Here is a 24,679-nt window from a genome sequence, read left to right as displayed (position 1 = left end):
GTAAATATTCATAAATATTTTCATTTTAATTTAATTTGTACAATTATATATTAGTAAAGCATGCACACATATACACGATAGGTTTTTAATTTAAAATAATTATTTGCTGTTCTTAACGTCGGCGGTGTCCTCCAGTTTATCAGAAATCGTGCGCAAACGTTTCAACGCGAGCCGTCTCGAGTAACCTAAACACGATACAATTTATAACGCGATACGACTCTCGCATAGAGTTTTACGTCATAAAATCCATACCGATACATACGAATTGGTTCAATATTGTCGGAAATAGTTGTAGTTTTCTGAATGACGTCCAATTGCCGCTCAATTCTTTGTAAAGCCTTATAATTTTCTAACTGTCCGTCTTTATAATAGTAATATGTACAGAATAATGTTGCAGCACAAAGTGTTAAGGCAATTTTTCTGTACAACCATGTCGTACTCAACAGGTGCGTCTGTAAGAGAACCCAGCGTAGCACTTTTTGGTGAACAATTTGTTTGGAAATTTTATAATAATAATATTACCTTGTCATCCGGAGACTGAGGAATAATCTTATCGTAATATTGAACCAGTATTCTCTCAGCCACAATATTTAAGCTTAGAATACTAAAAAGCGCAACTCTTGCATCAACCGTTCTTTTCGAAGAACTGAATAACGCGCAGAGAATACAGCTGACGGTGTAAAATATGATAGATTGAAACCAAGACACTTCTCCAATAATCCAGCTTTGGAAAGTGCGTATATATGAAAAGATCTCGTAAAGCAGCTCTTTCTGATCCTTAGCCGATTCTCTAAAATTTAAGAATTTCAAATCGACAACTCACGTTAATTACTATTCGACCGAATCGAATTTCAAAACGTTTTAAAAATCAGCTTTGTGAACTCACTTGAAATCCGACACCATGTTGCTAACTGTCTCGGACGAAGTCTGTAGTACGGTCTCGAGTTCTTTGCCGTGATCTAAAAGCTCATTTTGAATACGCAAACCCTCCTTTTGACTGTTCAATATTACACCTTGCATTTGCGACGCTTCCAGCAATTGATCCTTCATTCGGGAAGATACTTGAAACAATCTACGACATATATGTAGAAATACGTGAGTGCTTTTTTATCTTTACAACGTGTAAAGAGGGTATTATATGCATGTACGTACAACTTGATGGTGTTATCAATTTCAGCCTGCCAAGCTTCACGATTCAAAAAGGAACAGATATGAGTTGCGTGAGTGTAGAATTCATTGTAAACACTGAACGCTCGGTCAGCCATGCCGCCAATGCATTTCCTATGAAAGAAATATTTACCGATTATCGCAAGATCAAGCGTAAAGTATAGGAAACTAATTAAAAAAATACTCGTTTTACCGACGCTCGTCTTCCGTTTCGCTGAGATAGCAGTCGTAGGTCGCGTGACCAGAATCCTCCAGGAAACAATTCGCTAGGCGCAAGGCGAGAAGCGAATGCTCCTGATCGTTCAATTTGCCACAACTGCTCTCCAACGCTTGTAGCGCGGTATGCCAACATTTTCCATGTTGTGGCAGCGATGATTTTGCTGAAAAGAAAAATATTTCCCGTTACCTACTACTTATCGGTTCTCCTACGTTTTCAGCTTTCTTACCTTTTATCAAGGAATATTCCTTCTCTCCCAGGTCTCTTAAGATCATATTGCCGTTGCTGGCTGATGTTTCGCGAATAACAAGTAACAAGAGCCAAATCATCTTGGAATTAAATGGGTCCTCTCAGATCTCGCTAATTTTCAGGATGTCCAACGGGAAATTCATGGTCCTTCGTTATTCTGTGTCGAACGACATATTTAGAATAAACAAAATTTCTCTTGCGATACAGAAAGAGCGCGGATACAGACTAGACCTATAATTGTATCATATACGTTTGTAACAACGGGTGCGCGAAAAACAATCAACGATCAACCGCACGGTCAAAATCAAAGACAAAATTAACCACAGAAATGACTGAGTCCCACAGTCATTTGGGTTCAATGGACTTAATGAACCTGAACTCCATACATCCAGCATCTCTACATATCACATATACATCTGCGTACGGACATTTTTGAACGATAACGCGACAAACAATTGGAGAAAAGTCGCGGTAAAGCTACTTGATTAAAATTACGAAATCCAAATCTGTTGAGGGTAATAATAAATTAACAAAGTTCATAATGTATGCGTATTAAAAAAAAAAAAAAACTTTATTCACTTGGGAACATGACGAAAATTAAAAAAAAATACAAAAGTAATCGCAGATATTGCGATTTTCGGTATTTATGAACGAGAATTTTGCACAATTGTACTTTCGCTCTCCGGAACCGTTTGCGGTTTCACGATCGGAGCACATCGTTCTCACTCGATGTTTACGCTGATTATTCGAAGTCGCGGATAACGACACATTTTAAGCGAACTTGAGCGACAAGTAGCAGATATATTAAGATTTTATTGGAATCGTAGGAGCGTAGCGTCGGATTTGAATCGGCTCGCAACGGACAGTTCCTCAATTTGGCGCGACAGCAAACCACCTGCGACCTGCGCTGAATCATCATAAGTGAATATTTGCCGTGCATTAGCGCCTCGCCTCCTCAGAAGACTCGTGGCCGCGGGAGGAAACAGCGAGGAAAAGCGTCGAGGGTAATAAAACGGAAGAGATGCAACTTCATGGAGGAAAGAAGGAAGAACAGAGATTGCACTTTTCTCTTTAAATTCTTCCACCTTCTCTTGCACTTGCACTCTCCATTCGAGTGCAGAAAGCCGGAACGAACGAGCGAGAGTGCGAGAGTCGCGGCCGCTTCGATATCTCGAGAGCTGCGATGTATCGAGAGACGCCCATTCTCGAACGGCGGGACGCTCCGCGCCCCGCGAAGAAACCGTGAAAAAGCGAATTCGAATGCGTTGCCGCGCCGCTCGTCGATTATTATCGTCCAGTGAATCTCTCGCGTGAAAATTTGTGGATGCCTCGTGAGACGTCGGATATACAGACTGCGGTTCACTTGACGCTAGAAATGTTTTGGAGCGTTCTTCCTCTCCTTCTGTCTTCATTGAAAGAAAAGAGAAGAGGAATGCTTCGAAGCATTTGTAGCGTCAAATGGACCGCAGCCTCAATTGGACGGTATACGATTTAATACGTCAATTCGACTCAATATATCGATCCGATTCCATCCTGATGCATATCGCGTTCTTTCAGTATCAACGATCCGGATGATCTACATCTCCCGAAATCGACCAAGATCTTTATACATCTCACAGCGTCATTTCTTCGCCGAACACAGCGGAGGTGCAGTTGGCACACAATTATCGCCAGGTACCTATGTGACAGCTTGCACACACAATCTCGTTTTCCTTGAATTTCTTTCGCTAAAATCAACGCTCGCGAATAGCCATTGGTAATTTCACGTTTGATTCGACGAGCGCGATACTGACGAATTTTTGCATTCTTGTCTGAAACTGTTGTCTGTCTTAATTACGTATTTTTTAGATTTATTTTTCGTTAAATGTTATTTTATGATGTACTACGTATGTTTGTATTTCGCAAATTCGACCTGACGCATGCGATGTTACATGTTACATGCGTCGATTGAACATGTCCAAGAGGTCCAAGATATCCCTTGGCTCAATAATGATAAAATTTATTCAGAATTACAGGTCTTTGATACTGTTTTGTCATTGATGATTATTGTAATATGTTCGCTATACGTTTTATTTTCATATATCGCAATATGACGATATATACTGTAATAATATTATATAATATACGTAATATATAATATATCATATAATTATAATAATATATTTTACACATGGTATTATTAATATAATACTATAATAATAAGACGATATATATTAGCAACTACAGAAATAAGTTTACGAGCAGAAAAACAAGTGTGTATATATATAGTCTCATAATTAGATGATATTACCTAAGGAATTAGAAATCTCCTCAAAATATCTCGTTTAACGAGTTCTCATTTTAACAACTTACATTGAAACAGAATTAATTAACACGAAAATATCAGTTCCAAAGGTTATATTAGCTTTAAAAATGTACATATGTATATATAACTGATACAGTTTTTGATCCATGCACATCTATTATTTATATTATTTAGAAGAGGATAATGATATATATATATATATATATATATATATATATATATATATAGAGTTTTAATGTAAATAACAAATCACAATTCAATACATTATTTTATACATATGAGTAATGCATAAGTAACGTTAAAAAGTAATCTTTTACTTTAAAATTTACTTTTTATGTTTCAATCTCAGTATAATGAATCCTTTAAAATTTGAACATTACGTTTAGCCAAATCACGAGAGACAACTTTTAATCATCTTCGGTCGAAGATCAAACTCATTAGATCCTATAAAATCTCATTGATGATTTTTCTCAAAGTGACAAATATTCTCAGCTACGGGTGTTCGACATTGATTTTTACAAGAGAGTATCGGTGTACGCCGTTAAATCAAAGAGAGACTGTCGAAGGGTCCGCAGGGATCGGAGTAGCGTCGCGGCGCCCGCGCCGCTGGCAAACCGCCAGCGTCGCTTGCCATTGAATTCGCGCGGGCCGAAAATAAGTGAGTCGGTACGGTAAACAGGCGGTACAGTGACACACGGGTTCGATCTCCTCGCTTGCCTCTTAAAGACCGGTTTAACCGAACGCGCGCGAGGACATTTCGGGATCATTGTTCGGCCTGGCTGTCCTCCTCGTAACTCGCACGAAGACGCCTGCAGCCAGCGGCCAGAGGCGTAGCTGCCGAGGGATGCGGCGCATGCACGTGCAACACATGCACGTTCCACGTATTTATATCTCTTTATTATGCACAGACAACACTTTTGCTTTCAGAGTTTCATGATAGACGCTTAATTGTAATAATAATCATTGAATAATTGTGAAATTAGGTCATCCCTATGCGCAATGTCGATTTATTTTTAATATTAGTTCTAATATTTCTATTTAATTTCTTTATTTTTTTATTTTATGCTTTTTATTTTATTTTACTACTTACTGGATAATAATAGTACACAAAGGGGAAAATATATATAATATGTATGTGGGCGTGTGTGTATGTATAAAATTCTGTTTTTGTATGTTCATAATTTTGATATTATTACACACATATGTACATATATTATTTTATATATTTTATATATGTATAATAATGTTTTTACATTTTTAAAACAAGATATGAAGTGAAGCAATGTATTACGCATTAATAAAGTTGTATCGTACGTGTTTGAGAAATAGGAAGATACTTCCAAAGGGGAAAGCTACGCCGCTGGCCCGATACAAGTCGTGAGTGACTTACAATAAACGATTATACTCCCCTTGACTTTTGCATTTATCCTCAGTGACATTTGTCGGTGGAAATATGGATAGGCTCTTTATCAGACTATCATTGTGACTAGTATTTTACAATGCTTTTGACGTCATGTTCCTCACGATTACTATATCATTACCATTCTTGTAATTCTCTGATAAGACATTAGTCGCAACTGAGCATTCGACTCAATTGTCTATCTTACACCATATATACATTATACAAAATATATATATACAGAAACATCGACACGTGCAAAACTCATACAATTTCTAGCGAAATAGGTATGCAATGTACACTTTATACGTCCTTTTCACAATGTACGCAGTCCCTGATTTATTGCATAACACGTACGTCTCCGATTTCTTCTCGAGAAGACAATCTTCCCCTTCTCGTGCCCCCGGCGATAATTTAACGATTTAACGGGGCAATGCGACTAAAATTATCGATATTCCGCGTGGCGGACGAGCGATCTCAAGGCCAGACGGCGATCGATCACCGGTGCGCGGGAGACGCGCGGCCCCCAAGACACGAAGGGGGAAAATATCGCAGCGGGAGAGAAGAGACGATCGCGAGAGAGCGAAGGCGGTGACCGATCGATCACCTGAGCGGCGGCGCGTCCCATGCTATCGACAAAGTATATACGTATGTATATACTACGCCGGAGCGGCCGGAGCAAATCATCCGCGTCTCTAGCCCGCTTGACGTCAAGCTCGACGTCGCCACCGCTCCCCCGCACCGGGGGATTAAAAATACCCCCGACCCCCGACCGAGGAGGTAGTCAATGTCGGATAATTGCAGTTTCGATTTGCCCCACATTTGCGCCCCCGTCCGTCGCGACGTGTTGCTCTGAAAAATGCAGAGGCACGAGAGCAAAGCGCGATCGCCGGATCACGTGTCCGTAAAATTCCCGCTTCATTCATACGTGCGTTCGCGTCATCGGTTATGTTTGTTTCCCGTTTGTGCTTCGTAGGTTTTCCCTCTTATATTGTTAAAGCCTGGATATTTTACGGTTTAAACGCAAAGGGGCGTAAACCGATTTGAAAAGTTGTATTTCAACGAAATACAAAATGGACAAATATACGTACGATTGTTTAATACCTTTTGGTTATAATAAAAAAAAATTTGCGATACTTAAATTTGTTAAAAAGTTAAGTATTCATATTTTCGATCGTGCCTTCTGTTTTGGAGTATCACGACTCTCGCAACGACTGTAAAATACTCCAAGGAATCTAATATTAAAATTTCATTTGGCAGTTTATTTATAGCGGCAAGAAATTTTGGAGTTATTCGATTAAGATGTTGCATGTCGTCTCTGATCGAGTCTAAGATGGCGAATTTATCTTCTTCGCCGTCGACATCGCGGATGCATCTTTCATCGCGCGAGCAAAAAGAGAGCGGATCGGGTGCCGGATAAATGCGCTTAATCGAAGTTAAATAATGCAAGAAAATGTGTCGGGTTTCGCTTGCGTGTTGGAAAACAGCCGATATATCGGGTGCCGGTGATGAACGAGAGCGTTTAGAAAGCGAGAGAGGCTGACGGCTGACAGTACGTATCGCGGGGGTAACGCGAAGCGGATGACGGTGATATTGTGATTAATTGACCCTTTGCAACCTTTGCAGCGAACCAGGTCATTTGCAGGGAACCGATATATCGGTGCTCTAGACTCGGGCATTAATTCCCCGGACACGATTCTGGGAGAGGGACGTAACGCGCGTAGCTTCGGCTATGGAATCCGAATGGGATTGATTTTCCATCGTTTTCTGATGTTTTCGATGGCGACGAGATAGCATTGAATCAACGATGAGATAAGAACGCTCGATCGTACAACACAGGCTATAAATTGTCGCGTTCCGATATTCCAACTAATAAAACATTTCTCTCTCTTCGAAGTGAAGCGCTGTTAAATTTGGCATGTCGTAAATATAAGACCGTAATATAAAAAGAATCAAAGTGTCCGAGAATGACTTAAGGGTTTGTAACGAATACTTGGTACTGAATCAAGGATAATAATGTGCAAGGGGTTAATCAATAGGCTTAGAGGTTAATTGAGCGACGTTGTACGGCCAATTGCGAGAAGAGGTACATTTAGGGAATACGTCGCGTCTGAAAATAATGCAATATTGACGCAAATCGAGTGCTATATCGAGTTATTCGAGCGGAGCATTATATTAATAGACGATAATAATAGGCAGAATTAACCGGAATGTCGTAACACACGCTTGGGGAATATCGATCGCGTTACGTTGAAAAACCAGCGCCGGGATTATAATTATCTGTAACGTAGGACGCCGGTTCTCGACGACAAGGATAATAATATTTATAACTAGTCTTATTACTCTGAATTTTCGAGGGTCGTGCTCGTTCGGCTATTATCTCGTCCGAAAGTGATCCACTTGCCCGGATATTTCTGTAAAGGACTATGACCCGCGTCCCATTTTTCCGCTGCTTAATTTTCCTCTATATTTAGTATTAATAAAAACAGAACACATATTTGTGCTTTCAATACTAGATGTATTTTTACATTTCTATAAAAACGTGATATATGAATATGATTCTCACGTTGTCTTTTGCGTTCATCCTTTTTTACGATTAAACTTTTATCCCGTTCCATTTAGTTGTCGTAAAGTTATCACGTTATTATTACATACATTCTCAGGTGAATCAAGGAAATTAACACGTGTTACGATAAAATTACGATATAAAAATTAACTCGTGGTACATGGTAATGATCGCAACGCATCAGATAAGCGCTATATCAAACGCGGTAACGCGGGCGCACGTCATTGGACGCGGTCAAACATCGACGACATTGCGCAACGTCCCGTTTTCACCGGAAGATGTAATCAATAGGCATGGATGATACATATCCGTCCGTCCTTCCGGGTCCGATATGCATCAGTCAAGTATACTTAATGGGTTACTCTCTCATTTACCGGACGTGGCATATAATTGAATTGCCCTAAATTCATACATTGAGGCTCGCTTTGCTTACGAACATCATCAATCCGCTCATAATATATTTTTTCCCCTGTAATATCGGAACATAAATATGTGAAATGCGAGAAGTTATGGTTATTCCATTCCTGTTGAAAAGTAAAACTGTAGGGTCCTATGCAGTGGGAAATAATTGGACAGATCAAATATTCTTCGCGCGTTCGCGAAGAGAGCAATATTCCGGCGTCGATTGATGACGTCTCTCTAAAATACAATTATTCTCCCGGCCGAAAAAATTACGTTAATCCGATATAATTTTTCCCCCGTAATATCAGAACATAGAATACACACATACATACGTAAAACGCGAGAGGTGTTCGCGCAGTAAGATATTCCGTTCCGTGTTAAAAAGTAAAACTGTGGGAAATAATTGGACGGATCAAATATTCCTCGCGGGTTCGCGAAGAGGGCAATATTCCGACGTCGATTGATGACGTCGTTCTAAAGTACAATTTCTCCTCCGCCGAAAATGACGTTGGTCCGATGTAATTCAGTACCCGTCCCCGAGAGAATCACCCACGCGTGACGTCGTGTCCATAATTATTATCCGGCTTATGTGCACTCGAATGGGTGGTACGAGCGGAGCATTTCGATTCGGGTCCACCTCGGGGTTTTAGACGCCCGGCCTCGGAGGAGAGAGAGCGAAGCACCGATCCCCGATATAGGATCCGAGTGACAAATGTCAAGGATTATTGAGACCATTCCGGTGCCGTGGGACGGTGCCGTCTCTCCTTCGTTGATTCGCGGTAAAGCTCCATCGGAGCCCAGTCGGACAACACTCCGACGCGCAATAAACGTCCAAGAGAAACCCATCTGATTTCTTGGCCATTCTTCACGCTCGATATACGATCCCGTTCTTCTTTTTCCGCTGAGAGAGAAATAAATCCGCCCGCGCGTTCAGTTGTTAGATGGAAATTTCCGCCAAAGACGATAGTTTCAGATTTATAATACCATACCTCGGCGTCGGCTTCGTCGGTGGCCCTCATATCTCAAGATGTCATCGATATAACTTTACGCGCGCTCGTTAATTATTTAATATCACGATGCCGGGCGCACCTGGCGAGAAAACACAGAGTGTACGTTCTAGCGTGATTAATATTGTTCGCGTGCGTGATCAGCCAAAATATTTCCGTCGACATTATTTTTCGCCCATTTACACTGTCAAAAAGACATAAAAAGACACTTGTTATAACGATGCTTATCTGAATATCGTTTGATTAGACAAATTAGGAGGAAGAATATGGAAAATCGAGATTTCCTTGATACGAATAAAATAATATTGATTCTAAGAACTTTAATGTACGAGCGAGTCAAGCCCACAATTTGCAAGATCTTTTTTAGATATACGACTGCATATTCAGATTGGATCTTACAAATTATGCACTTACCTCATTCTTGCTTTTTGCTATGCAAATTAATCTAGGTCAATTCTAGATTGGTGCTTCTTCGGCTCTTTCGGAGGATAATCTTCTCTAATTTCAACAGAAATCTTGGCAGAAGCCACTTTATTTTCGAGGTCAAACGCTCGTTCTCGACTTCATTTCGGGAGCGGGAAAAGTCGGGAGGGGAATTGAGGATATGAAAAAGCACGTGTACAGCCGTTTTAACTGTCATAAGCAGCGTTTATTTCGTTTCTTAATCAAGTCGGAGCAGTTCTTTAAAAAATCATATTCGCGCTTTCGTGACTCGCGGCGAGAACGCGTTTACAATTGTTTGCGGGCAGAGGAGGGAAGGGATGACCCGGGAGGGAGACGGGGGACGAGGATAAATGGTGGGACTGGTAGTGTATCTTTACACGTGGGTCGAACGCTCGAATCGCGTCCTATAGTATATTTGTATATTTGTTTTTTTTCTTTCCTTATATATATTTATATATGTATAACATGCGGTGTTCCCCACGGTGGAGAAGAGAAACGCGCGACGAGACGCACCTCGTCCCCTCGTTCCATCGAAGGAGTTCGCTAATCGCGAAGAGGGTACGGAGGTGAGAGGGAAGGACGCGGGAGGGAAGGGACGCAACGAGCATGATTCCTCGCGTAATCATAATTATGCGGATTATCCATGTAATGTGTATTTATTTATATTTATATTCATAATGATGTATGTACGAGTAAGAGATCAAACTTTGCATTGTCGCTTAAATAAAATGAGAGAAGCCACGTTAATATCCTAAGAACTTAGCATAACCTTACGTAAAACCGGAGCAGACGGATGTGTGTACGTATTCGTGTGTCTGTTTTGTCCTTGTGTGTGTGTGTGTGTGTGTGTGTGTGTGTGTGTGTGTGTGTGTGCGTGCGCGCGTCGAGTATGCGTGTATGTGTGTTTGTGTATTTTTAGGTTTTGTGACAATGCGCATTTTACGGCGGTACAAAAGCCGAGACAATTAGCCGCTGCGAGCCATCCGGTCCGTGAAAAACTCGGGAAAGACACGAGCGAGTTCGTGCAAAGGGAAAATTAAAGAATTAGGAAATTAAAGAGTTCGTGCGCGGAAATAATAGCAAGTCCCATAATTCGATGTAGTTTACTTTAAACATGAAATCGTATCTAAAAATGCGCTTTACGTATCGTAGGTTTCTTACACCGAACCCTTCGGTAGAGTGTATTCTGCAATAATACGAAATAGAAAAGAAATGCGCAATGCATAAATGCAAGCGGCAGTCACGTGATAGTCAAACGTGATAAGAACAATGTCTCATCAATCGATCGCGGTTTTCCTTGAAACTTGAAACTAAATGCCTCAAAAATTCGGTAAGAGAATTAAAATATTAATTTATCCTAGCATATTTAAGATATTCTTTATAATATCAAAAATATTAAAAAACAATAAATAATACATTTCGTGGAGTTGTAAGTAACAGAAAAATACATTTTTTCTGTAATATATTAATAAAATCGCCGATTATATATATATGTATATATATATATTTGAAATATGTAAAAAAACTTGAAGAGATGAATTAGAGAGATTATTGAATCATATTCTCTTTCTCTAATCCGTAATATCATAATAAGCTAATGAAAATTCTGACATTAATAACCGTTCGGTACAAAGCGAACTTTCCCCTTTGGTTAATGCTAGGATTAATTAATTCATGTGTCCGAGACCCCTTTTCCCCCACCAGACGTGTCGCAGCGGCGCAAACATATCCTTATACACAACATTGACAACTTAAAATATAGGAAAAGTCTTACCGTCGACTAAGTAAAACGATAACCGAAAAGACGTATTATCGTAAAATAAACGAAAACGCCCTGCTCCAGATGGGCATCAAGGGTACGAGAGGTGCGTGGAAAGGACGTGCGTGCAAACGAATAATGACCAGTACGTATGCGACGCACGTATCATCTGAGAGACAGAGAGCGTGTACGCATTTGTATATATTGTGTGTATGTGTGTTTTGTTGTACGCGTGTACCTTCGAAACCACGCAGGTAATTGTGGCAGCATTCCTCGTTCCATTCGAATTTCATCTTTTCTCGCGAGAGAGCTTATACACACACTTGCAAAAATTATGATTGCACAGTGGTCGTGACCGCACTCACGTTGCGACGATATTAATTGCTAACAGAGATGTCTCACCTTTTTCGTAATATTTAAAAAATGCGCTGCAAAATTATCTCAAAAGTTCACCCTCTCATTGGCGATCAAAGTGAAAAATATTTGGCTAGGAACAAACGCGTAGGGGCAGACGTAGTTCGCGCAATTCAGTCACATTCAGTCGGGATACATAAATGCGCGGGAACAAAAGCGCGAATTCTTGAAAATAACATGAGAAAAAGTATATAGCGTCTCGATACATCCGAATTTTCAATCCGAAAAACGAATTAATCAATAAAATTCATAAAATGCAAACTAATAAAACGTTTCCCTTTCGCGCGAATGACTCGAGAGTTGCGAAATAAAATAGGAAATAATCTTATTAGCTTTCGAGTAAAAGCAACTCGCTTTCTAAAAAATAAACATCTTTGACCTTATTTTAAAATTAGACAATTTAAAATTTAATAATCTAGCGTGTTGTATATGATATGTGAAAAATGACGTATAGATGCGGTTTTGCATCTCTAAACCGCATGTTTGCAAGTGATCGATATACACCAAGGGGGCATAATGCAGGACGTATTAAAATGATATTTATATGTAATTCCTCGTGCTACGACTTACGGATTAAGAGTATAAATCTCGGATCACAATTTGTTATCGCTGCGCGACGACGATTCGCAACTACGTAGCTATCACAATGTTCGCCGCGCGACCGCGCAATAATTAATTAATACGCACTCCGCTCAGCTTTCTAGAATATTAAAGCTGCGCGTTGCGCAGCCTGGAGATTATGCGCTTCGATTATGCTAGGAACAAAGCGACATTGACATTACACAGTAATTTATGCCATGAACTTGTTCCGCGATGTATACACTTTAGCGGTAAAAAGATGCGATGCGAGCGTTTAAAGGCTACGGATTGTAACGAACGTGGGATTGCGTGTGCATGTGTGTGTCCGTGTATTTTGTATCTTTGTGTCTCTGTATCGCCAAGTATTATTTTTTTTCTCGCAGGCACGTACATACGTAATCTATAATACATTTCGAGAGCTATAGGAAACAGTGTCCAACGCAAAATCCATTTTGGTTACGGTAAAAACTTGAGGCTTTGCCAGTCACCAACCAACATACACAGTGACCGAGGAACAACGATCTAGAATGTTTCGTTAGGTACGAAATAAAAGACACTGCGGAACCCCGGGCGCGCACCGACGTCGGTTGATTTTCAACTCTGGGTTAACTCAATTCTTTTTCTCTTTTTCTCACAATTGTTCTCTACAGCTCCGGCCCGCAAATAAGACAAATCGCCAACCGGAACCAAGCTGAACATCCATAACTTTTAGTATCGAGAGCCAATAATCGACAATAAGAACCTCTATTTCGGATCGAGAAGAAAATTCTTTCAGTTGAGATCTAATTTCTCTGAATCCGACTTTCGAGTTTTTGTTAACACAAAATTTTCAAGCGTCCAGACGGTCCAAATCAACCGAGCCGTCAGCGCAACCGGATCTTAGACCCCCCTTTACGCGTGCGATTTTTGCCGCGTGTCACAACACGATATTTCAGGCACAAGTACGAAACAAACCAATGTTTTCCTAATGTTAGAGGCTTACTTCAAATACGATTTTACATTCCAAGAAATCGACACTTAATATACGTTCGATCGATGATAACATGATTGTCAACCATTTTATTATTTACAATTATTCTCGCTTGATTCCGCCAATTCTGACAGGTATCCAAGCCCGAAATACAGATCGTAATACGAACGAAAATTGATCATAGATTTATAAGGTCGTGTTTAGAGAATTTCGTTTTCACCGTAAAATATATACGCGTTACAATTATCACGTTGTGATAAGAATAAAAATCGATTGCGTAAACGGGGATGGGCGACACGCGATCGATTGGTCGTTGCCTTCGGCGAAGAGGGTCGCGATGGGGAAATAAATATACAGCGAGAAACGTGTTGTCCTGGTCGCTAAAAAACAGCATTAATCTACTAGCTAACCGACTTTGTTCTCCGCACGTATTCTCTTTTTCTTATCAGCTATATGATCATTACATTGTCTAAGAGCCGGTTTCATCGCTTGGCGCTAACTGCGATCGATCCGTTTCTCTTTCTCCGCATATACAGGGTTTGTTATTATCGCTTATTCATCCGTCTTATCTATTCTACAAATCATTCTTTCTGTTTAACGAAATATGCCTTATCCTGCAGTTAATTTATACCCTTAACAGAAACTGAACCACAAATTCGTAGTTACTTCTGAGTAACTACGAATTTAAATGAGTTTCCGTTAAGGATATATGTGTGTACACTGAGAGAAATTTTTTGCTGTATTAGCAAATCATTTGTCACTATAGTAACAACAAACACTTGGTTTGTTGCGAGAGCTAATTAATTTAGCAACAGTAGCAAACCTTTTGTTGCAATAGCAAAAAAATTGCTACTCGCAGCAAATTCAAATTTTGTTGTCATCTAAATTTCTCTCAGTGTAATATCTTCAAAGCTTCGAAAAAAGTGTTCTCTTTTGATTATATACGAATCAGGAAACAGAGAATCGAACGAACCAAGACTGAAGCCAAGCGCGACACATTTGCGTGAGAGAAACCGGTCCTAAATTCTCGCTTATCTATATGACTTAATACAGTGGCTTTGTTCTAAATCGCTCAAACAGGTACCTCTACCTGCATCGTTATGTGCGAATGATCGTGGACATAATTCGGCGAACATTCGTTTGACGAACGCTCGTCGTTGTCGTTTCACAATCGTTTCTTCAACGACTAGTCTCAGCGCCGCGAAACCGAGTCGCGCGATTGCGCGTGAAAAAAAACTCTCTTTTTCTTTCTCACTCTTCGATCCCAAGTCAAATTGCAGTACATGCATTTCGGCGTGAAAATTCCCGACCCAAAAATTCCGTTGAACGTGCGCGACTAACCGGTTGACGACCCCTCGATCATCGCTAATCGCCGATCGATCGGACGACTCGCGCGACCGTCCTCGCTTCGCGAAAGCAATTTTCCACGCAATTTCCCCGGAATAACCCGGCTGCAGATGGCATCCATCGGATAGTGATAGGTTTATTACAGAATAACTGGTCGCATTATGGAATAATCCGACGGTTCTTAGAAGTCGTAAGCGAGTCCATTAGGCGAGACACTAAACGCAACGCTCAACTCAGCAATTTAGCGTAAGCGAATGTAAATTATATGTGCATTACATCTAATGTGCATACATATGCGCAACTGGCCCCTCGTTATTTTAGATCACCTTTAATGTCGAATAAAAGGCCGAGTAAATCGTACAAAAAAATTAAAATTAAACTCACTAACCAAAAATATAAAAGCAGCAACAACTAGAGATAGAGATTTTAAACGTATACAGACGAGGAAAACGAGAATTCTTCAATCTGAGGATTAAATTTTTAAATGGCACAGAGCCTTAACAATTCTGACCCAGATTCTTCTTCCATCGATATTAGGATGCGCATCTTCAGCTTTCAGAATAGTTTCGCGTCACCGAGTGAGAAAGTTCGTGAAGAGAACGAGAACGAAAATTCCGAAGTCTAGTACGATGGGATCAAAGCGCGGAGGAGGTTCGCAAATACGAGATTTTCACTCGCGACGCAACTCTCGGCCCTCTCCCTTCTCGGAGCGACGGTACACGCCGGCAAAGCGCGATTCGTCGCGAGTGACGTGATAAAGAGGGATGCCACGGGGACGGGGGTCACGAAGCGAGAGGGGTTGAACGCGCTCAACGAACTCCGAGGCACCTGTTCGCCACGTGTGTGTGTGTGTGGGGGGGGGGGTGCGCGGGCGTACGCACACGATGTATGCTAAACGCGCGTTCCTAACGGTTAATTTTACGAAAAATTCCTTAACTATCATACAAACGCTTACGCACGTATATAGTACATGTACATCGTTACGTTAGAAACGTAATACAGTCTCTCGTCGTTTTGTCCCGCGGTCGCTCTCTTTCTCTCCCTTCCTTCCTTCCTCTCGCCTAACTCGTTCTCTCGTTATTATCCGCCGATTTCTTCCGCACTTACGTCACTTTTTTCGCCAAGGATAATTATTAATCCTAAACCGATAGCTGGAGTCGATTTTATTTTAATTCGAAATCGATCTTTCCTTCATTCTCTCATGCGTATATAGTTGCTCGCTCTCTTCGCGTTGTTCCGATGCGTCGCATATCGATTTCCGGTCAAATAATGCATTTCACGCGCTGTTTACGTCCGTGGTTAAAAATTTACCGCGATGATCCGTTTACCCAAGTCTCGAAGTTCGATTACGCTCGATCGGCGCAACGATTTTCCCGAATTTCGTCGTGAATTCCATATTACACCAGCCGTTTCACGCGTATGATAAACGTCTCGTTAAATATTCATATCTGAAATTAATAATTTAAACAACGTTACGGATTATCACTCCGTAAATACCTTCTCTACCCGATCGTAAATGCCAAATAAAGGAATTTCCGCGTCTCGCGTCTATTTTTGTAAGAATCAATTGCCGCGCTCTATTTGAAAACGTTTATATTAAAATCTGGATCTCTCATTTACCGCATAACCAGTTTGCTTTGAATAGATGCTGCAGCTAAGGCGATTAAAGGGACAATCGCGAACAACAAAGCACAAGTAACATTTTTTCTCACGTTAGACGACTTAAATGAAGAACACTGTTGCGAATGGAAAGGGACAAAATCACCGCGAGTTTCGCAACCACCCGCGCACTTTTTAACGAAGGAATCCACGAAAAAATTCCAGACAATTGCAATCTCTCATTCACCAACAACCCCAACCTTGAGATTCGCGCTTGTTTCGTTACAAGCTTAAAATCGCTTATATCTCAGGACACGTCGCATGAACGGCGAGAAAAAGCGTCATTAAACCCCGAGCGCGAAGAGACGAGAAAAAGAGGAAAGACCGATTATTACTCATGCCACATTAAAAAAAAAATGGTTTCGAACGGACTTTCGCGCGATCTTTCCCGAGATCAGGCAGCGACACGCGAATGGCTCTGTGCCGCGACAACTGAAAGGGTAAACGTGAATTACCGGTCGAAGCAGCGAGGAAATAAATTAAGTCAGTACAACCATCGTAAATAAGTGATTAACACGTTGAGTGCCACATTGTTACTCTCCGATTGAATCTCGTTAAGATAGTATAAGTACAAGCTCGCCTACACACAGTAATTTACGCCAATTAATACATCGTAATTCCAGCACGCTAAAAAAATACTTGATTTCACCGCTGAAACTGTAACACGTCGACTATCGTAAAGCCAGAGCGCAATCCACATTTAACAAGAGTATAAGGGGGGATATATTTCCCATCGGAATATATTCTGAGAATGTAAATTTATGATTGAACAAAATTGATCATTACGAGTCGCTCGCGTGTAATCTTTGATCGTTCATTATCTTCAATTATCGCTTGAAATGTTTACCTTTTATTTTATTCATCGCGATCAGTCGTATAATGTAACGTAACAAGTGTCTAGGCATTAAACACGTTCTCTCGATGAGATATATCGCCGATTACCGCGTAGGCATTTGTGCGTATACAGGATATTCAATTACTATAATGTATTTATATGTACACAGCGCACACCTAAGTGCCTCCGCATTGCACAGCATAGAGTACAATCGGTGTAAACGGGTATCCTTGCATGCGGAATTAGCGAATCGTCGGCCGCGGCACTCCACGTGTTAATTCGCGAGAATTTCGGGGACGGGGGAAAAACGGAGACTAGGTTTCGCGCAAATGAGCCAGCTTGCGAAAAATGAAGCGTGGCGCCTACCTAACGAGCTATCGGCAGTGGTAGCGACGACCGGTCCCAAGCTAATCGCCCACTAAAGTAATGCACGCGTGCGATCGTCGAGACCGGTCGATTACATTTTTTTTCCCGATCGATTTCCGGGACGTGGCGCAGCGACGACGGATCGTGATTATTTCCCTCCGGGTTTCGGCCGATTAACGTTCTTGTTTCATCCCTCGACGAGATGAGCATTCTCGCGAACGCGCACGCGTTGCGATACGATTCTCTCGATGTCGCCGTAATTCGTTCTGTTATAGTCGGATTAAGAGAACTTACGAGATAATATCGCTGAGAAATTAAAAAAGCTATACTACTGCACGCTAAAATTACACGTACGAAATAATCGGGCGATATACTTTCGCGGATTAGGATCGATTTAGTGATGAGAGGATGAAAGAAATCCAAACTCGAAACCCACGCTCGTGTCACACACGTCACAAAGATCGTCCTGCGTTCTCGATCGCTCAACCTGAACTGTTACTCAAAGTTATATCAAAAACCCAGTTATTCTTATACTCGGTCGTTGAAGTGAGAACAAGTATCGATTGTAAAAAGGCTCTGATTTTTTATCTTTTACGTATAAGTAATATATTAATGATATAATATATATATATATATATATCAATAATTATATATTAATATTATGTTATATATAATATAACACAAATTATATATAAATATAATAATATGTATTATATCAATATTATATTCTGCTAATATTAATATTTAATTAAAATTATATATTATTCACACAAATATTGTTTCCAAGAGCGATATTTTCGAAGAAAGAATAGGAGATCGATACTCGTTCCTCGTACACCTTGTATTCCTTGTACAAAGGAAAAGAAGAGGGTCGTCAATACTTTTGCGAGCACTCTATCTACGACGAGATTAAACTACATCGCGCGCTTTACAAACTATTCATTCATCACCTCGATATAACATAATATACGTAATTTTTACACACATATATAATATATATATATATATATATATATATATATATATATATACTTTTTTATCTACATTCGTTAGTATAAATCCCAGTACGCCTAAGTTCCATATCACAAAGACATGCCGTTCGGTATCACGATTTTTTAAATCCGCCGATCGCTCCGATCTCTTTCAAACTTAATCGACTTTGCCGCTCTTCGCTGCTATCATTGTCGGCTGCGCTCTTTTCGCCGCCTTTTACATGTCCATTCTCTTTCGGTTTTTTTTTCTCGTCGTGTTTCTCTCCTTCGTCGTCGTCGTCTCGTCACTCATCCACGATCGGCTCTTACAACTACCCGCCCCGCGCACGCGGTTTTTTTTCCTAAATTTAGCGATTTCGCATCGCCAGAGTCATCGCATTGTTCGCGGACCGCGCGTGCTGTCCGTGCTCCGAAAGCTGTTCTGGTGAACAAGAGATCGCCTGACGATTACGGTCGGGCACAAAGTAGAGCTTGAAATAACTCGGGGAAAATTGATGACGACGCGATAAAACAGGAAGTGGTAATTAAAGCACATCAACGTTTAACAATGGTTCAGCGAAGAAGTGATGCATATTAATATGATTTCTCTATTGCCAATAATATATTTGCACTTGGATGAAATTATACAGTAGGAGATCGATCATTGATATCGGCTTGAATATCGAGTTTTCTTTTGTCTTTTTTTTTTCATACAAAAAAAATACAACACTTTCTTGTACACTTTCTCGCACAAATAAATAAATATTCGCAAAATTTTTTTCGAAAAAAGTTACGTAGTAAAATGCGTTTCTGACATGGTTTTAAAATAACCGTAGAACAATCATTACAGAACAATATACATTGAAATTGTTGCTTCCTTACAAAATAATTAATTTTAATATTAATTATTAATTAAATAATTCAAATTTTAATATATTTAATAAAAAGTTCTCAATTTTTACAGTTTCTAATTTAAACTGATATTGATATGTAAATTGATGCCATGAGTGAATTTGAGCGGCTTTTATGTAGAAATGATTTACATTACATAGAGATACTATCGTGTTCTTTTTCTGGAAACAATTGTAAAAATCTATCTCAGAGTTTTCCACATATAAAAGCCGTCCATTCATAACGGAGACTATACAAAGATCTACGAGGTATCGATAATAATGCGGAACTAAAACGATCATAGGACACGAGTCGTTCACCCCGCGCGAGCAAAGGGAAATCCCTTTTATTTTCGGTTCTTTGTCGTGTGTCCTTTAAACCGGATTTCTCGCTAGAGAGACGCGCGCTCCCGTAAGACCTAACCGAACGTGTCCGCGAGGGAAAGAAGAACGTGAAAGACGGATGGTGCGTGAAAAACGCGACTGTCACACGTCTCGCAAGCGAGAACCGCAAGGGATAGAAAAGGCCGCTACCGTAACACGCCGGACGTTTCCGTCTCGATTAAATGTACGCAGCGAATACGAGAATGCACGAGGGGAAAATTAACCCAGTTAGCCCAGAAGAAACTGAGAGAAGTTAACTAACCGAGCGCGATTCTTCCCGTCGTAAATTGCGCGTCGCGCCGTTCATCGCATCGGATTAAACGCTGGAGCCGCCGTAAAGTAAGCGGGAGTACAACGCAGCCGCGCTTAGGTACGATATTTTTTTTCCGGCGTTTCCCCCGGTTCACCGTGCTTGCTTTTAATCAAAGCCCGCTTCAGAATTGACTGAACTTTGCGTTCGGTTGAAAACCGTAATGAGCGTTCATAATTCATCACTAATGGATTCGCGAATAGTGAGCAATTTAATGCAGGGAAGGCAGCCTTCTCTATCTATCGCCTACAAGAGCCGCATAATAAGATCTTTAATTATGATAATAGGAGAAAAAAATAATAAAGTAAGTGTGTAATTAATTACAAAGTAACGTACATAATAAAAAGTATCGTCAAAAGCATTAAAAAAATAATTCCGTCCATTCCGTCCATTTCAATGACCGAAAGAAATGTTGGAAAAATAATTGCTTAACGCGTTCTATTTTAATTGATTAAAAACAAGCACTAATATTTAAACGTATATAGTACAGACAACTTTACAAAACACAATTATAAAAAAAATGTGTAAAACCTATAAATTTTATAAAATCGTCACGTGTATACAATGTTATTCTTCAAGCGCGATTCGATTTCATCGATATAACTTTCCGTGAACGGTCTATGAAGCGATTCGCGCGATTCTCGCTCGAATTGTTGCCGCGTTTTGTCAAGTATGTGCAACAAATCGTATTAATGACGGAAAAGTGCATTTCAAATTTGATAGTAACATTGCGTACGTCTCTGTACTTATCCGTCAATTAGTCGATTTGTCACACAGACCTGAAATGTCTTTGAAAAATTGAGTTTTACGTTTCACCGTTTGTCGGAACAAAACGTAAAGTCTAGCTTTACGAAGGACGAGAGACAGCCGGGAGGCGATGAATAACAGTCGCGTTATGTCGAGTGTCGAGATCGTCCTCGCAATTTCCGGGGCGCGTTTCGAAGACTCGTCGAAAAAGGAAAGCGCCTTTTGATTCCACGATTGTACGTTCCGCAAAGGACTCGACGACGAGTGTTTTAAGACACACAATCGCGCGTTCAATCGTTCCATACTCCATTCACGAGAATTTCTGAAGTTTTTCAAGATATTGTCGTAGCGGGAAAAGATGTCTCTTACCGCCAAGCGTATTTACCGACCGCGTATTTTCACGACGGAGGCAATGGCCGTCGGAATAAATCTCGAAACGAGTAGACCGGAGAGCAACGCGAAGCGACGTCGCCGCGGCTGAAGGTACGATTTCGAGAATACCGACCTTGTAACGCGATACTAGACAAAAGGCGTGAAATCAGTTATAATAAACCAGTGACGAATCCGCGAAAATGAGTCTTTCCTCCAATTCATTTTTTTTTTGTATGATTTTTCTCGGATAACGCTAACTGTACGGACGTTCGGCATTCGCCTTTAAAAGGAGAACATCTCCGACCTACGAAATCTCATAGAAAACATCTCGTTTCTTATCACCAGATTATAACCAGATTCGCGGCCCATCGACAACTAGCCACACCGCGGCGGCGGTAGAAACGCGACGCGTGAATCACATGTATCCGAGATCGATGATGAAACAGCTATTCACCCTTATGACCGCAAGTAACCCTCCTCGACGCTACGTCGAGATAGCGCAGCTCGGACGTCGCCCGAACGGAAGGCAGCGAGACACAGCCGAGTTTCACATTAGATGACCGGGGCCGAATCATCTTTATTTTTACATTATTTTCACGGGTTTTCTTCTGTCTACGAGGAAAACGCGTGATCATTTCGTGACGAAAAGCTCGTCAGTAGCAATACCGAGAACGGCAGCGAGCGAGCGAATCGGAGGGAGGAGAAAAGAGCGATTGGCGTCGCGTCTTGGCCTATTGTCTCAGCTCCTCGAGGATCTCTTGGATTCCCGGCTGGAACGAGAGCACCAACCGGCTGGAGCTGCTCGAGGAGCCGTGAGAGCTGTAATTGTCGTGCGACGCGCCATTGTTATTGTGCTGTTGCTGCTGCGCCTGGTGTGTTTGACGAGCGCGCTGCGACTTGCCGGTCGTCGCACCGTCGACAGAATTGAGCGACTGATGGCTGCTACTCTGGTTCGACCGATGACTCCCGTGCAACTGGGACTCGGACAGACAACCGTAAGACCCGAGAGGATACGGATCGAAGATCGTCACCGGCAACTCGCTCACGCGCTCTCTCTGCTGCTGACGTTCGGTCTTGCTCGCAGAAATATCGCCGCTCGACGCATTATTACCACTCTGCAATTGATTGTTCGTCTTGCTGGAGCTCCTACTACTGACGGAATTGAGCGACTGATGGCCGCTATTCAGTCCCCCCGTCGTGCCCCAGGTGCCGCCGTGCAGCTGAGACGCGCCGTACGCCGACGAGTAACCCGCGTAAGCGGACACCACGTCCTCGACCAAACGATTTCCTCTCTGCTGACCCGTCGTCTTGCTCGTGGAAATGTCGTCGCTGGTGTTATTGGCCCCCTGCAGACTGTTGGTCTTGCTGGAGGAGCACCTGCCGCCACCGCCGCCGCCGCCGCCACCGGTCCCGCTGATAGAGTTCAGCGACTGATGGCCGCTGTTTAATCCCCCCGTGGTGCCCCAAGTACCGCCGTGTAATTGGGACGCGTTGTACGAATAACCCGCGTAAGCCGGCACCATGTCCTCCATTAAACGGTTTCCCCTCGTCTGCTGACCCGTCGTCTTGCTCGTCGCGACGTCGTCACTGGCGTTATTGCTGCTCTGCAGACTGTTGGTCTTGCTGGAACTCCTACTGCCGGACGCGGACGTTCTCAGGGTGGAACCGCCGCCGGTGGTCGCGGGTTGCGTCGACGTCACCGCCGGTAGCGTGTCGTTCTTGTCGCCCGGCGGCCTCGGCAATCGACGACGCAGCCACGGATGCCTCAGCGCCTTGTTCGGCGTCATTCGGCACTCCGGCTCCCACACGAGGCAACGTCTGAGAAAGTCCAAGAAAAGAACGTCGTCGCAGCCCTTCAGGGCGCGCTCGAGATCGTGCGAGCCCGGTGGACCGCGCAGCTTCCCTCGTCTCGATAGACCCCCGCTTAGCACTGTCGTGCCGTCCGGCATCGCCGTTGCGGTGCAGTACTTCGGGTAGCCCTTCGAGCTGATGAACTGACGCGATCGTTTGGAGTTCTGTAGGAGCCGCTGCGGTGGCATGCCCAGCATCTCTATGATGCACGCCAATTGGTCTCCCTCGTCCTCGCCCGGCAGCAATGGGAAACCGGTGAACAGCTCCGCCAGGATGCATCCGAGGCTCCACATGTCGATCGGCATCCCGTATCTCGCGCCCAATATTACTTCCGGCGCACGGTAGAAGCGGCTCTGGATATAGGTGTATACTCGTTGATTCTCGTAGCAGCTGGAACCGAAATCTATCACCTGCAACACGCGGAGATATCTCGTTAACGCACCGAATCAATGCAGTTTTCAATGATACGATTAGTAATTGTATAATTAATCGGATAACACGATAGATTGAGAAAACGGCGTTTCACGCTGAGTGTATAACAAGTAAATTTTAGAGGTAGATGATCGTTTTCATTTTCATACAGTTGGCGATATTCGAATGAAAATTTCGTTTTTCGAAAAACAAGACGAAAAAATTAATTGCAAACACAGAGGGATAGTTAGAATGTTGGTTGTAAAATATGGAATTTATCTAGAATATAAAATCTGGAATATTTATATAGGATATAGAATGATGAAAAATTTCCTGTCCTAGCTCGATATGACGCCATAACTATACATATACATGCCGAGATATATATTCATTCGTGAGAATCGATCAAGTTCGTATAAAGCTCGGGTTCGTTAATAATTTCTGCGCAAGAGTGGCAGTAAAGCAGCCGGCAGCAAAACGGGATGCACTTCGAATCGGATACACGCGCTTTCGAATATATCTGTTCCCAGTTCGTAAATGATGCACGTGGCCCACGTAAAGTAAGTGTATCGTTTATATATGGCGCACCTGGCAGCGAACGTGTCGTAATGATGGCCCGATAATTTTACCTCACGTTCGCCGAACGTAACACCGTGTTTCAATCACAACGTGCCTCGGTAACAACTGCACGATCGCACGCTGAAAAGATGCGCGCGTTCATCTCGCAGCAACGCGACACTTCAGCACATCTTCTCGTCACATAAAATAATGTTTCTTTCCGCAATAACATTTAATTAATGTATTTAAGCGATTAATGTATTTTTATGTAATAATACATGTCTTTCCGCATGATATCAACGTTAAAAATTACCTACTAATCCAATTTCGGAGAAATGTCAGAAAGTTTCTTACATATAATAAATGAGAATGTCTAATATCTTTCTGCTTGCATCGCGATAGGAAACGATAATTAATTTTTTCGTATCTTTCGTATTTTTACGTATATCTACTCAGTGTTTTCTATCTTCTATTTACGGCTTCCTCGAAATCGTCGGGAT

General features: G+C 41.8%; 2 protein-coding genes across 2 annotated transcripts in view; both read right to left on the bottom strand.

Moving 5' to 3' along the window:
• Positions 1-5: 5 nt before the first annotated feature.
• LOC143906203 (uncharacterized) lies at positions 6-2,542 on the bottom strand. Its single transcript, XM_077422101.1, has 8 exons — positions 2,307-2,542; positions 1,614-1,790; positions 1,361-1,547; positions 1,153-1,281; positions 887-1,072; positions 523-790; positions 263-452; positions 6-185 (listed from the first exon to the last, which is right to left on the bottom strand). The coding sequence occupies exons 2-8, from the start codon at positions 1,711-1,713 to the stop codon at positions 100-102; spliced, it is 1,146 nt and encodes a 381-aa protein (XP_077278227.1). The 5' UTR covers positions 1,714-1,790; positions 2,307-2,542; the 3' UTR covers positions 6-99.
• Positions 2,543-9,935: 7,393 nt separating this feature from the next.
• LOC143906196 (uncharacterized) overlaps positions 9,936-24,679 on the bottom strand; it is a 46,694-nt gene continuing 31,950 nt past the window's right edge. Inside the window, exon 2 of the mRNA XM_077422080.1 lies at positions 9,936-23,620. Within this exon, the coding sequence (XP_077278206.1) occupies positions 22,091-23,620 (1,530 nt within the window). The 3' untranslated portion in view covers positions 9,936-22,090. The remainder of the gene's footprint in view (positions 23,621-24,679) is intronic.

This window comes from Temnothorax americanus, unplaced genomic scaffold (genome assembly GCF_048541705.1).
Source record: "Temnothorax americanus isolate GAGA-0224 unplaced genomic scaffold, ASM4854170v1 Scaffold7, whole genome shotgun sequence".
NCBI lineage: Eukaryota > Metazoa > Arthropoda > Insecta > Hymenoptera > Formicidae > Temnothorax > Temnothorax americanus.
The sequence above is the reverse complement of the archived record's forward strand: the minus strand, read 5'-3'. Positions and strand labels throughout refer to the sequence as shown.

Bases quoted from the DNA above. Each gene is read 5' to 3' on its own strand.
- LOC143906203 (XM_077422101.1), bottom strand. From the start codon at position 1,713: ATGATTTGGCTCTTGTTACTTGTTATTCGCGAAACATCAGCCAGCAAC. The intron at 1,073-1,152 runs GTACGTACATGC...TATATGTCGTAG, and splicing joins ATTGATAACACCATCAAGTT to ATTGTTTCAAGTATCTTCCC. The intron at 453-522 runs GTAATATTATTA...GTTCTCTTACAG, and splicing joins CTCAGTCTCCGGATGACAAG to ACGCACCTGTTGAGTACGAC.